General features: G+C 32.4%; 1 protein-coding gene across 3 annotated transcripts in view; it reads right to left on the bottom strand.

Annotated features, from left to right (window-relative positions):
- Window positions 1-3,655: 3,655 nt before the first annotated feature.
- LOC114328891 (transcriptional enhancer factor TEF-1) overlaps window positions 3,656-15,457 on the bottom strand; it is a 522,782-nt gene continuing 510,980 nt past the window's right edge. For all 3 annotated transcript variants that reach the window (XM_028277869.2, XM_028277867.2, XM_050643933.1), the window contains 2 exons: window positions 13,953-14,187; window positions 3,656-10,608 (listed from right to left, as the gene is read on the bottom strand). In XM_028277869.2, coding sequence (XP_028133670.1) covers window positions 10,495-10,608; window positions 13,953-14,187 — 349 coding nt within the window. In that variant the 3' untranslated portion in view covers window positions 3,656-10,494. The remainder of the gene's footprint in view (window positions 10,609-13,952; window positions 14,188-15,457) is intronic.

Raw genomic sequence — 15,457 nt, 5'->3', positions numbered from 1 at the left:
TGTACAGTAAGGGAAAAACCCTTACTGTATAATATAATATGTATCGAAAAAATGTATATAATTTTAGTAATTTAGGTTGTTACAAAAGATATTGTTTCTACATACACAAACAAAACGAAGGTTGATTGACGAAGTTTGTTTGTGTAACCTCCCAGAGACTCACGTATAGTTTACTTCCAATGTCCTAGTTGGAAGAAGAGATAAATAGCCCACAGAGGGATTAAATTGAGCATTATAGTATCGTCATTATTCATAGTAAGATTAAGATCGTTACTATGCTAGCGAGCCGTCCTGCGAGAAGGGTGTCCTGGAGGACTAACCCGCGAAACAACATCTTAGTAACCTTATGTTGATGGATGTTGTAAATCATAAATAAAGTTATAAGTTAGAGTCAGTGTTTCAACTCGACATACCAACCCTGCAACGTATCATGACAATCTATCAACTTAACACCAACTTAACAATACATTCTTCTTTTCTTTTGTCAAATAATTTAATTTAAAAAAATTTTTGGACACTCTTTACAAATAATTATGTAAATGTTTATATTACTTAATAGAGAATTAAATAGCCTTTCAGATGAGCTAACGCACGACCCCTATTCCCATTTAAAAAAATTATTAATTACGGCATCACGCCCAGATGGATGACGTCACTAGTATGACATATATGCCAAAATATCATAATTAAAAAATAAAAATCGACTTGCTTCGGGATTTTTTTTGAAAACCGCCGGTTAACGAAATAACGAATTTATTCCTTTCATTTGCACCATACTGTCATGTCAGAATAGTATAGCGGAATATATCACATTATCACACACTAAACTGCTGGTTACAAAAATCTATTAAGAGCGTAGGCGCAAATATTTTACCAATATGCCCACTTGTTCTTTCTATACACGGCGAATTACGTGTAGTAAAATTCTCACTATTATGGAGACGTAACCATTAGTTGATAATGACATTGTTATCATTGACATAGAGATGGCTATTCGTTCAGTTTTTAAATGTTCTTGGATAACATGGTAAACATTACTTGACAAGGACATTAACTTTAAAAAGATGGCTTTTGAATGTTCTTGGATAACTGTTACTTGTATAATCGCTTAAATTATTAATTCAGTTAAGTAATTAATAGGATTATTTTTTCACCAACTGTGTATTCATTAAAATTACAATAATTTATATGATATACAATAAAAATTAATAATCGAGAAAAGAGAAAAAGAGATAACGAGATTTTAATAATATATTGCTACTATGGAACGCTTAGATAAATTTTGAGAAATAGAACATCTTTAACAATAAAATCCTTGGATCACAGAATATACCCTGGTGTGTTCTGTTCTTGGATCTTAACTTTTTATTAATTTCACGTCTTAAATCAATTATTTATCAAATATATCAATATTATTCAACAAACAACTCAAAATATTCCTGAAGCCGTGTCAAATATTTAGTAGCTTGTTTGTCACTATCTTGTCACCACATTCTGTTTGACTGAGTGCGTTGTTTGACAAAGATAGCGAATGTTCGATTTGGAAAATATTACCACGGACATGGTTAATTTTTTTCGAATCCTGGAATTTTTGAAAAATTTAAACGTAGAATGAAAGATTACATCATTACCGAGGGTAGAAAGTCCCTTAGAATAAACAAAAAGTTTCTTTTGAATGAGATATTTCAAATTAAAAATCATACACAATTTTCTCTTCTTTTTCACCCCGTAACTTCTTAAAATTATAGAAGTTTTCAGGGACTTTCTACCCTCGGTAATGATGTAATATTTCATTCTGCGTTTAAGTTTGTCAAAAATACTTATTAGTTCTCAGGATTCGGAAAAAATGAATGTATTTAAAAATCATTAGAACAAAATTTTTGCGCCTACGCTTTAAAGTTTGGATAGACTGCAAAATAGAAGCTTGCAAAATTTTGATAAAACGCATATGTGCTTTTGAAATTCGATTGAAAACACTTTAAATAGGACAAAAATAGCCCACAAATTTTCGACTCTTCTTATTTTTTTCGGTTACCATAAAATTGCAAAACATTTTTAGCTCTGATTAAGATTCTCTAGAAAATTTTACATAAAAACAAGTTTTTTGTATCATTTTTACATAATTGTCGATTTTAATTTACAATATTGAACTTTATAATTACAAAAATTTCGGGTTATGTTAAAATATTCCAAAATTGTTAAAATTATGTTAAAAATTGGAGAATTTAAAAAACAATTACGTAATTCGCTACTTTTAGTAATTTATAAATTTCTATAATTAAAATAAAAAAGAAAAATATGTCAAAACTATATCAAGAATTTGATCCAAAAAAAGAATCATAGTCCGAACTCAAATATTTTGGAATATTTAGGAAAACCCTGAAAAATGTGCAAAATTGAAAAACTTTAGCAAATCTAAAAATCTAAAAATCTTTTTTTACGTTTTTTAAGTGTAATTATTACTATTTACGATTTGACCTTAACCAAAGTTAATTCATTTCAAAGTACATATTTTAACACAAATGTGTAAGTTTATAAATGCGTTTAACTTTGATTGAACGCTCTTTGTACATAGCGGGTTGAAAATATTGTCACAATTTCCGCATTTTGCGGATCCATTGAGTAAATCCCAAAATTCTGCCATAATGAACTTTGAATTCCTACGCTAAGCTTTGAATTCCTAACATCACTGAAAATTTAAAGATTCATGTAGGTTCCCATCAATTTCTTTTATGATAAAGAAATGTGCAAAATTTTATTTAAATTCAACAGGATTGGATTTTTATTTTTGCTTACTTGACGTGTAATCACCTATCTACACTCACCGGCACAAAGAACGGGCACCCCAAAAAATGGGTCATTTTTAATGTCCTGTATTTCCTAAACCTGATGTCCGATTTAAGTAATTCTTTTTAATATGTTATAGCCTTATTCTTTAACAATATCGCTGTAATAATATTGTTGCTAGACATTGTCATTGTATACAAGGTGTACGAATCAAACTGTGTTTTTTTCTCAAACTTTGGAACACCCTGTGAAATGTTCTAGCTTTTATAAAATACTGAAATTAAAACCCAACTATAGCCTCAGGTTTTCTTAACATTCTGTTTTTTGATTCATTCGCTTATGTTGGATAATAAAAAAGTTAGGCACTTTAACAACTACCCCTGTTTTTCGTCAATACAGGGTGTTTTTAAATAAGTACGGCAAACTTTAAGGGGTAATTCTGCATGATAAAATAATGACAGTTTGCATTATAAACGTATGCCCGCAAATGCTTCGTTTCCGAGATAGGGGGTGTTAAAATTGTTCTTACAAACTGACGATTTATTTATTTATTGTTCTAAAACGGTTTGTAATATGCAAATGAAATTTGATAGATTTTAAGAGGTAGTTATTGCGCATTTTTTGGCATACAATTAAGAATTTTATATTCACCATTGGTGTGCATACGGGTATAAACATTTTAGATATATCCAGTATGCACGCCAATGGTGAATATAAAATTCTTAATTGTATGCCAAAAAATGCGCAATAACTACCTCTTAAAATCTACCAAATTTCATTTGCATATCACAAACTGTTTTAGAGCAATAAATAAATAAATCATCAGTTTGTAAGAACAATTTCAACACCTCCTATCTCGGAAACGAAGCATTTGCGGGCATACGTTTATAATGCAAACTGTCATTATTTTATGATGTAGAATTACCCCTTAAAGTTTGCCGTACTTATTTAAAAACACCCTGTATTGACGAAGAACAGGGGTAGTTGTTAAAGTGCCTAACTTTTTCATTATCCAACATAAGCGAATGAATCAAAAAACAGAATGTTAAGAAAACCTGAGGCTATAGTTGGGTTTTAATTTCAGTACTTTATAAAAGCTAGAACATTCCACACGGTGTTCCAAAATTTGAGAAAAAAACACAGTTTGATTCGTACACCCTGTATACAATGACAATGTACCTGTCTAGGAACAATATTATTACAGCTATATTGTTAAAGAATAAGGCTATAACATATTAAAAAAATTATTTAAATCGGACATCAGGTTTAGGAAATACAAGACATTAAAATGACCCATTTTTTGGGGTGCCCGTTTTTTGTGCCGGTGAGTGTATAAATCAAATTTAGGTAGCGGCCATAAAAGGTAAAACAGAACAGACCAGTCATTATAGTGTAATGAGTAAATGAGTCGGCCAATACTAAAAAAAATTATAGTCAAAGGAAATCACATAGATCATTCCTCATTTATACTTTTCAACATTTTGATGCACATGTCTGCTTCCACATAACTAAATTAACTAAAATACTGGGTATTTTAATTTCAAAAGAAAAAAAAATGAAAAAATTCAGATAGAAATTTAAATATGTATATATCTATTTTGTATATATAAAACTGTTAAAAATTATCATCACAAAAGAGCAAACTTCACTTAAATAATTAACATAAGTAAAAAAGTATACCTAAGACCATCTAGATTAAAATAATTTGTAAAAAGGACAATTATTATTGAGTAAATATGACCAGAAAATAAATGTAAAAGCGTAGACTATACAATGATATCAAGAAATGATATGTTCCGATGGTAGGTTACGGAATCAATTAAAAATAAGTGTAAACAATGAACAGTAATATATTTATTTATTTTGGGTAAACAAGCGTGCTTCGTTTATTATCTCGTAAGGGTGTTAGCGAGGGTGTGTCTGAATCGTTGAATCGTTCGCCTGCTATGTCGATACTGCCAGACCACAACACTCTATTATGTCATCATGCTTGCGGTTTTACAATATGGCTAGAAAGGCAATAAATTACTAACATCTGCGTTTTAAAAGATGAGAAACTTTCTGTATTTTAAGAAGTTGGCATAAAGAGCGTGGCAATCTGGCCTCGAATCTATTAGTGTTTTCTTGAAAAAAACATTAAATTTTATACAATCTGCTTAGGGATACATTTCGTTTCTTAAACTTAACGGCCCTTGTTAGCATATGGTTTGTATATTAAATGTTATTTCGTTTTGAGGAAAGTTATTAAAAATTTAGCAAAAATAGTAATTAAAGCGTATCGCTATAGATATGATATTAATAAATTAGTCACTGTCAATTTAATATCCACTCCAAGCATATCAATGGCCAATATAGATTTCAAACTAATGCCGCTGTTAGTTAAAAAGAAAATAGTTATCAACAAACACAAAATTTTACCAAATAACGTTTCAAATTTTTATTTTTCTCTTTTATATCCAAAAATGTAGAAAATTGACTGATAAAATTAGTGATTTACAATGAGAAATGGGCGCATAAAGATGCTTCTACCTTTGAAAGATCTGGAGTTTGGATGGATGACACATCCCTGGAGCTAACTTTGACAGTTTAAGTAACTATAACTAATCAAAAAGCTCAAATATTTTCGGCAGCCTCACTGTTTCCACATTAGAGTAAAAAACGAAACGACATTATATTAAATGATTGAGAAGTAATTAGACAGGTGAACATGAGTACAAGTGATATACAGTCGGAAAAATGAAAGAATACCCACGAACGATCACATCAATCACTTATTTTGTATTTGCTGTCTTTTTCTATAAATAACAAACGTTTGTTATAGAAAAAGAAAGCAAATACAACATAAGTGATTGATGTGATCGTTCATAAGTATTCTTTCATTTTTCCGACTGCAGTCATTGCCAAAAAATCAAATATTGCATAAATATTCAAGGAAAAATTAAAGCCAATCTAGTTTTGTAGTCAAATTTGAAAAATAATAATTTTTCTTTTTAAACAATATTTATCACTTTCAAATTATTTTAATCTAGACAACAAATAGAAGTAGATCATGGTTCAGATAAAAATTTCTTAAATATCAATAAATTTTATACAATAAATAGCCGATCTGTACGATGATCCACTTTCGAGATGCTAAATATAAATTTTCCCAAAAAAAATTGAATAAATTTTGTATAAATGGTTATCTACCTAAAAAACAAAAAATAAAACCAAAAAAACTCGCAAAATCTTATGAAACTAAAAGTACGCTGCGAAAACTATACAAGGTGTAGTTTGTGTTTTGTTTTTTGACTAGTTAATTCAAAATTGTTTCTAACAATTAGAAAACAGAATATGTCAGGATTTGTAATGATAATCGCATTCTTAGTTCAATCAGGATTTTTACAAAAATAACTTAAGATGCTGGCAGTATGTATGTAGTAGTCGTCATTCACTAAAGATTTGGTAAAGGATTCTTTATTTTAGGGGTTGGTCTTTTAGTCTAGGCGCCAGAGGGGTCACCGTGTCCTTTTCAATTCTGATGGACAAACTCAACGGTTTCTTATGGATTTTTGGTTGCTGATTACGAATTTCGAGGGTGGATTTCGATCCGAGTGGTCAAAAAATTGTTATAAACAATTTAATTGCTTATAAGGCTCTGGCTCATAAATTAAGAGATAAAAAAATGTTTCAAATAAAATTTGTTCCTTAATAAAAAACGAAGAAAAAAACGTTTACTTAACTGAAATCCAACAATTAGAACTCAAGATATAAAATTAGTGCACAATGCAAATCGCAAATTGCAAAATAAGTATTTTTCGAAGCTTTATCGATCGTACCTCGGCTTCTACGCATGCAAATGAGCCTTAGAAGGTCTCAGTTTAAAGATTAATTAATAGGCTTCCAAACAAAGTTTGTTAAATTACTTTATCTTCTGTTCTTTTAAAGTTAAACTCGTTTGAAGTTATAATTTTCTTTAAAAAATTGTACATTTATTTGTTTATAAGGCTTTCAAGCAAATTTGAGCTATAAACATTTATACTTTAATTAACAATAACGATAGAAGAACCCAAAAGGAACAATTTGAGCTTATAAAAATGTTCGTAAGTTTATTTTTAGCCAAGATATCGATATTTTATTGGCGCGCTATGAGGCGCAAGATCGGCTCACAGTCAAGTAAGTGACGAAATTCGTAGCCAAAATATCGATATCATGGCCAAAAATAAAATTACGAACATTTTCGTAAGCTAAAAATGTTCCTTTTGAGTTCTATCATTATAGCTAAAAGTATAAATGTTTATAGCTTAAATTTGCTTGAAACCCCTATAAAAAAATTAATGTACATTTTTTATAAGAAAATTATAACTTCAAACTTCAAGATAAAGTAATTTAATAAGCTTTTTTTGGAAGCCTATTAATTAAGCTTTAAAACGAGACCTTCTAAAGCTCATTTGAATGCGTAGAAGCCGAGTTACGATCGATAAAGTTTCGAAAAATACTTATTTTGCAATTTGCAATTTGCATTGTCCACTAATTTTACAATATCTCGAGTGCTAATCGTTGGATTTAAGTTTAGTAAACGTTTTTTTCTTCGTTTTTTATTAACGAACAAATATTACTTGAAACATTTTTTTTTATCTATTTTAGTTTATGAGCCTTATAAACCATTAAATTGTTTATAACAATTTTTTGATCACTCGGATCGAAATCCACCCTCGAAATTCGTAACCAGCAGTCAAAAATCCATAAGAAACCGTTGAATTTGTCATTCAGAATAGAAAAGGACACGGTGACCTCTATTTGGCGCCTAGACTATTTAACTTTATGTCCATTTTTAGGATACTCCATCATCTTAATGATTTTCGTTGATTTTTGTTTGTTGTACGTTGTACAAAGCAAGAGCAGTGTCAGAAAAGTCACTGAGGCAGTGGTTGGCTGGTGCATGTGGTAGTGAGCATATAGGAGGCCTTCGAGATGAAGTGGACGTTGTTGATTCAGAGCCACAAAATCAGAGAAAGTTGGTTTGCTGGAATTTAAGCGTTCTTTCCAGATTGTGTGTGCAGGTTGTTCTGATGGTGACAGAGGCTGTGTTTATAGTTACTATTATACACTGCAGACGTTTGCACGTTCTGGATAAATTCCATAACTAGTGTATTGCACTAAAATTCGGTCAATGATCGTTCCAGTAGAGCAGAACTTAAATTTTTACAGATATATCTCCGAAAAATTGTTTAAGCTAAAATTTTCTACGCTCCAGTTAAAAAATTAAAACGCTAGATAACAGGAATAGTAATGGTCTATACGTATAAATCTTCTATAGTCCTCATTTGAACCAACGCGGAAAGAAATCAAATGAAATGAAAGGTATGTCTTAGCAGAAATGACTATGAGCTATAAACACAGAAAGGAACTATATACTGTGTATATATACACAGAAGGCATGACCAAAGAACGTAACAAAATATATTTATTTAATTAAAATTTTATTTAATAATTAATATTTAATAATTAATATCAATATTACAATTATTATTAATATTAATTAAAATTAATGTATTAATTTTAATTTAATAAAATATATTTGAATAATATATCCGAAAAAAGTATAAAAGTTTGGTGCATATTAAAAAAAATTGTCAAAAACATATTTGAATCAGTAGTCGATAAAAACAAACACTCCATTGCAGTTTAAATAATTGTTTGTAAGTAAATAAATATTCGTCAAACTGAATTTGTAAAAGTTTTTCTGGTGAGACGAATACTATCGTCACTTATCCATTAAGAAAGGTAGACTGACATACACTTAATGGGTTATTTATAGTGTTGTTCAATAAATAACTTTTTTATTGATTTTTATTACCGTAGAAAATGGGTATAATTTAGGGATAATAGTCTTTCTAGGCTTTCTAGTCTTTCATTGCAAATTATATTTTCAATGATTGATTTCATAATTACACTACCGAACAGAATCTATTTGCCCAAGTGAATAGTAAACTAATATCGACTGACCAAGTGAATTATTGGAACTTATTATAGTCTCATCATTTTTTTAAGGCTCCAGTATACAATGGATGATGCTGACCTACTATAGACCATCGCGATTATGTATAGGGTGTAACGTGTCGAAAAATAGAACGTTAAACTTTGTCTAATTTTCGTTTATTTTGCTAAATTTTTTAAAAGCCTCCAGTAGGGCAGTGTAATTCCTACCTAATTGTTAGTTAATATATCAATTTACTGTCTTGCAAATTTTCTGTATAAAATACCATTAAATTTTTATCCATGGACCTGTTTTGATCAACTTGCTCATTACATTTGTCTACAAACATTCAAACTGATCCCTTCAAACACGCCCCTTCAAATATTTTTCAATAACAAGGCTCATCTTTTCTATTCTATTCATTTTCCCGTTTTGAAATTAAGGTGTGAACACCCATTTTCGCCCGCTAGTGAAGAAGAAATAATATTTGTGCTACAATTTCTGTTATATAATAGAATCTCGTTATTTTTCTTATTTTCACTTTTTACATTATTTTTGGTCTTTCCGCTGATACGAATCTTAACTGATTTTTTTTTATTTAAGAGTTAAGACCCGTACTCCTCACTACCTCAGAAAATTCCTTTGGGCCCAGCCAATCACCATAAGGAATTTTACGGTGCTTAAGCGGGCTCTCCAGCTTTACGAGTAATCTGACTACCAGCTTTATCTAATTTATTGTGATTCTTCTATTCTAAGCCAAGTGATGTTGCTTTCAGGTTCAGAAAGTTAATTTAATAATACAACAGACTTTACTAAATTTTTTGTTATAAACAGTACATGTTTCATTATTCATATTATTTAATGTCAATGAATATTTTTGTGCAGTCTCCATTTTAAACATGTTTAAATCGAAGTGGATTAACTAAATTGTAAATTTTTTGTGTTTATATAATTTATTACTCACTGTTGTATACAAATAGATTGGAGCGGTCGTAAATACTTCCACATCGATCATGAGGCATTGAATCATACACCAATGTGTGAACGCCTGTTCGCCGATGGACGACGAAGGTCTACAATGTCGTATAGTTATAGTACAATTGTGTACTGGAGCCTTTTAAAATCATCCTTCATGAATAAAAATTAGTTAAAGCCAAATTTCAGTGAGATTATACAGACGACAATGTCTTTATTAGGACAAGTAGGTTTAGAAAATGGCCTTCGTAATTTAAACAGCCACATTCATAGCACATCTTTTCAAAGTAATGAGCTAGATTGTAAAAAATAAATAAAAGTAATATCTTTTAAGCTAAAATATTATCAAAGATCATTACAAAAACTTCATCAAGTACAAGAAGAAGACTTCATTTAGAAAAAGAGAGACGACAAAATTCTTTTGATAATAGGTTCAGTATGATAACAGAAAGAATTTTGTGAATTATTTTGTTTCAGCACTACAGATTAACACAGTTTTAAAAAAATATTATGTTTACTTTTTCAGACTTACTAATTTTTAAACTTCTACCTTAATTAACGGATCTGTGACTACCATCTAGACTGTGAAGACAATTAAAAAAATCAGGTATCTCGCAAATACCTATCCGAACAGCATTCAATTTTTTTACAGTACTTTGTATTTCCTTTCTTTTTACCTAGGTACTTCTTAAAAAGTAAGTAACCGATAATAATACTAATATTGTGAGAGTGTAGGCACTGAAGTGATAGGTTACGGTTAGACCGGTAACCCGCTAGTCTTTCACAAGCCTGTAGATGTGGTGTTGCGCTCCATGTTCCGAAGTCGATACTTCGAATACGTACGCAGTACATAAGAGAGTTTCTTGAGTATCTCTGTTACTTACAACCTAAAACATACGATAAAGGTTAGTCAAAATGGCATACAACAAATAAACTGATTTGATTCCGATAACATAACTTACAGAGATTTAAATCCTATCAACCTTAAAAGATGAGTTCTTATAATGCAAAAACTAAACAAAAAACATCTAAATAGCGTGAAACTTGTACAACAAATCAACTAATAAGCAAGATCTCACTTTCGTTGATGTGGGGATGGGAGTTTTCATAATAAAGGTAAATTTTCCTAACGTTTTATCTATTTCACCAGTTTTGTAAGTGTTTTATGCACGTTTGGTATACTTCTTCTTCTCAAAACTCAACTTTAAAAACAGATGGATGGACAGTTGAGTGGAAAACGGAGTTAAATATCTACGCATCGTGCTAAATTGGAAGATTAGAAGAATTTGAGACTATATCGGCTTCAGATCTCGTGGACTGACCGATTCACAAACGATGAGGTCCTCAGAAGAATGAAGAAGAACCGAGAGGTACTAAACCCCATCAAATATCTAAAGTAACAATACTTCGGAGACATTATGTGAAATGAATCAAGATATTCCCTCCTACAAGCCATCCTCCAAAATATTTGGAAAGCGAGGCCCGGGAAGAAGAAGACCATCCTGGTTAAAGAACCTGAGAACCTGATTCAACACAACAGCTATGCAGCTTTCCGAGCTACTGCATATAATATAAAAACTGCCATGATGATTGCTAACATTCGTCACGGCTAGGCACATCTATTAGACAAAAAGACGAAAGATGGAATAAAATTATTACAGAGTGGAGACCATGGACATACAAACGAAAGAGAGGGAGACCACAGGTGAGATGGGTAGATGACCTAAAATACCAAGCCGGCTCAAAATGGATGCAATGGCTCAGGATAGATAAACATGGAAGAGCGAAAAGGAGGCCTATGTCCAATATTGGATGTTGCAAGGCTGACAGAGATAGAGGTATATCAAGAAGAAGAATCTTAAATAATAAAATCATCTGAGACAAGCATGAAGACAAGATCTCTGGCAGAGTTCACAAAGTCTGGTGACCAAGTATGTACTGTACTCACTATAATATCTGTAACATACTATACTTCAGTAATATACCTACTACCCCAAGAAGTTAACGAAATGTAATTCCCGGCAATTTTGTATAGACAATATCTTCATCATGAAACAAGAAAAGAACAAAAAGAAAAATATTGAAACACATATTACCTTTAACGGCTTGGAGAAAGCATACGATAGCGTGTCTAGGAAACAACTATGGAAAGCAATGAGAAGAATGCACCTAAGAGAGAAATGGGTGAATATAAAACAAAGACTGTATAAAGAAACAGAGGTGGAAATAAAGTTAGGTAATGAAATAACAAAAATAATCACCGCAACTAAAGACCTCAAGCAGGATGTGGTCTATCACCTACACGATTTAACAGGCTCAGGCCTCAATAGATCAGGCTTTGAAAAGATAGTATAGAAAATGCGGAATAATGGGCATACCAGCACAATAATACATTCACTACTACTATTACATTCACTACTTTTAGCAGATGACCAAATCGTTTATGCACAACTCAGAGAAGACATGGAATATATGATAAGGAAATTAGAGGAAGAATATGAGCTATGCGGACTCAAGATAAATATAGGATTTGAACTGAAATTTAGAAGAAGAGACTATTAAAAATTGTAAGACTTTTAAGTATAAGGATAAGCCGAGATTGTACTTGTATGAAAGATGAATAAAACTCTAACCAACGAAAGAGGTACGGCCAATAACAAAATCCGTACTAAATAAAATAAGAACGGTTAAACTAGACTCTATAAGATGTCTACGAATCACCAGACAGGATAGAATAGTAAGAACTGCGGAAATATGGAAAAGAATGGAAGTAGAATGCTCACTTACAAAAAAGGTTAAAAACAGAGCCCTGCAGTGGTACAGGCATGTACAAAAAATACCAGAGCACAGGTGGCCGAAAATAATATTGGGCTGGGCTGAAACCTTAAAAGAGGAGACTGGTAGAAGTAGTACTGTGAAGGACGTAAACGACAAACTCATGATGAAAAAAAAAACGAAAAAGAAGATATCATGAACTCACGGTTTTTATGTACTGATAGATATTACAAATTGTATTTGAACTTCAAATATGCCTTTTTTGAAGCCTATATTTCTTTTATGTCAATTCTAATATTAAAACATATGTAAAGAAATGTGTAACGTGCTGCAATGTAGATATTGCAATAAATAATGTATCATTTTATTCCTGATAGTTCCTAAAACATTTTTTGCAAAATTAGTTCGTGATTGAGATTGCAGTATGGGGCTTTTCGGTACTTCACAAAATGTACCCTATTCTATCTAATAAATTATCTTTGTATAAAACAGATCGAAAAATCTAGAATTAAATTATTTAAGTCGGTGAGAAGGAGTAATCAGGCAGGGAGACAGCCTCAGTCCATTTCTATTCAATATGCTAATGGATGAAATAATAGAAAATGTGGAATCGCTTCAACTAGGATACAGACTAGGCCACAGTAGAATCAGTATAGTGTGCTATGCGGATGATTCAGCCCTGATTGCAGAGGACGAGGATGACCTACAAAGACAACTTTATCGATTCTATCAAGCATGTCGACAACTCAACATGAACATATCCACGCAGAAAACAAAATGCATTACCATTGCGAAAGACCCAATTAGATGCAAGCTCGTGGTAGAGAGGAAACCCATAGAACAGCTAAACCAATTCAAATATCTAGGTGTAGAGTTATCAAGTTATCATGACTCAGCCAGAGACCTAAGGGCAAATTAACAAGGCCGCTGTCTTGTCCGGATGTTTGAGAGACACGGAAGACACCAATAAAACCAAAAGCATGCTGCGAACAGCCGAAATGAAGACACTAAGAGCAATAGCAGGGAAGACAAGAAGAGATAGAATACGAAACAACACGATGTGGTCAGATGGGGCAGGCAAAGACGAAGAGAAGGGTTCAGTCATGTGAAAAGAATGGAGAAGCACAGACTACCAAGAATTGCGCTAGAAGGAAAACCAGCAGGCAAGCGTCCACCGGGGAGACCACCAAAGAGATGGAGAGATAGCTGGCAGTCTACCTCTCAAGAAATACTTCAACGTCGGAATTAACAGATCGACAGATCTACAATAAGTATAAGAAGAACGAGAGATGAACACGAGCTTAACTAGGAAATGAAGTACAGTTCACTCGGCTGCTACAAGACCAACCTACTACACAAATAGGGAATGGAAATTCAGTCTAAAAGTTGCCACATTTGTGCGAATAAGTAGAAAATCGTCCTTCGTTTTATATGCAGAGAATACAAAGATCTTTACCTGTAAGATTGTAAAATTTTCTAACACACTATTCATCATGTATTTCTCAGGTAGGTGTTTTAACTTGTGAATAAAGTTGATCATATACTCGCACATCGGACTTCGATTAATTCTATATACAAATCTTCCGTTTTCGTATCGAGCATACTCCGTCTCCACTTTTTCCACGACTTGTTTGCCAAAGGAGCAAACTTTCGTGGAACAGGTTATCGTCATGTTGTCGTTACTTTCATACCTGAAAATAAATAAAGCATATATTAGTTTCATAAACAAATAAATAAATTACTGTTTAAATGAAGTAAAATACTGTTTAAATGCTCATAAAAGTATGAACATCCTTTCAGTTTATACCATATACATCCTGCCATTGTTTAAACGAACAAATCCAAATTAACTTATTGGTTGATCATATAATTATATGTCACTATTTTTATCAATACTTGTACAGAATTATATTTCAATATTTTTGTAATTATAGTTGTGATGGCACTGATTTCTTCGTATCTTTTACCCTTAGTTTTTTGTCAACATAGTTTTTGTCACAGTTTGTTGTCAATAGACAAACTACACTCGAGAGCAAAGAAATCTACTCACTTGATGAATTGTAGTTTATTGCTTAGTAATTTTATGTTGTGTTCTTTTAATGAAAACAACTAATGCAAAAAAATATTGTCCATTATAGAGCTTCCAAAAAATAATTCTTTTATTCAAATAGGCAACGTGTTGTAAAATTTGTATTCTGTATGGCATAGGGAATGCAGAAAAAATTGTAACGGGCATGTTCTACGCAACTTATACCTCTATGAATTTGCCGGTGGTCGTCTCAGTCGCTTTTCAAACGTTGACCAGTGTGTACACTTCGAAGTGCAGTAAGTGAATATTTTACAAAATAGATACTTCACCAGTGAAGGCGGTCCAGGTAATTGCATAATTACGAGAGGGATATAGTCAGAGGACTGTCGCCCGTCGCCTCCTTATGACGCAGTCTGCAGTCTCAAGACGTTATCGTCGATACCAGGAGACCGGTAGCTACAATCAACGACCAGATTCGGATCGGCGACGTGGAATGACAGAGAGAGGTGACCGATTTATTGTCCTGAGTGCCTTGCGGAATTGACACGTGACTGGAGTTGAGCTTCAATAATCCTTGAAGAATGTTCGAGATATCACCGTCACTCAGTGGATAGTTAGGAGAAGACTTAAGGCTGCCACTTTGACTCCCAGACGAGCTAACACACGGCCCAATTTGAACGCACGTCATAAATAAGCTCGACTTCAGTTTGCCCGAGATCACTTCAATTGGGACCTTGGTCAATGTCGAAACAGTGAGCTATGGAGGAGGTTCACGTATATTTTGGGGTACTTTATCTTTAGAAGGAAAAACAGAGCTTGTGTTCGTGCCCGGTGGTGGTCACAGAGGGGATTTGACAGCGGATCGTTACATAACGGAAATTCTCCAAGACAATGTTGTTCCCTACGACGGCTACACGGGCAACGGCTTCATG

The sequence above is a fragment of the Diabrotica virgifera genome, chromosome 2 (genome assembly GCF_917563875.1).
Source record: "Diabrotica virgifera virgifera chromosome 2, PGI_DIABVI_V3a".
NCBI classification, from domain to species: Eukaryota; Metazoa; Arthropoda; class Insecta; order Coleoptera; family Chrysomelidae; genus Diabrotica; species Diabrotica virgifera.
The sequence above is the reverse complement of the archived record's forward strand: the minus strand, read 5'-3'. Positions and strand labels throughout refer to the sequence as shown.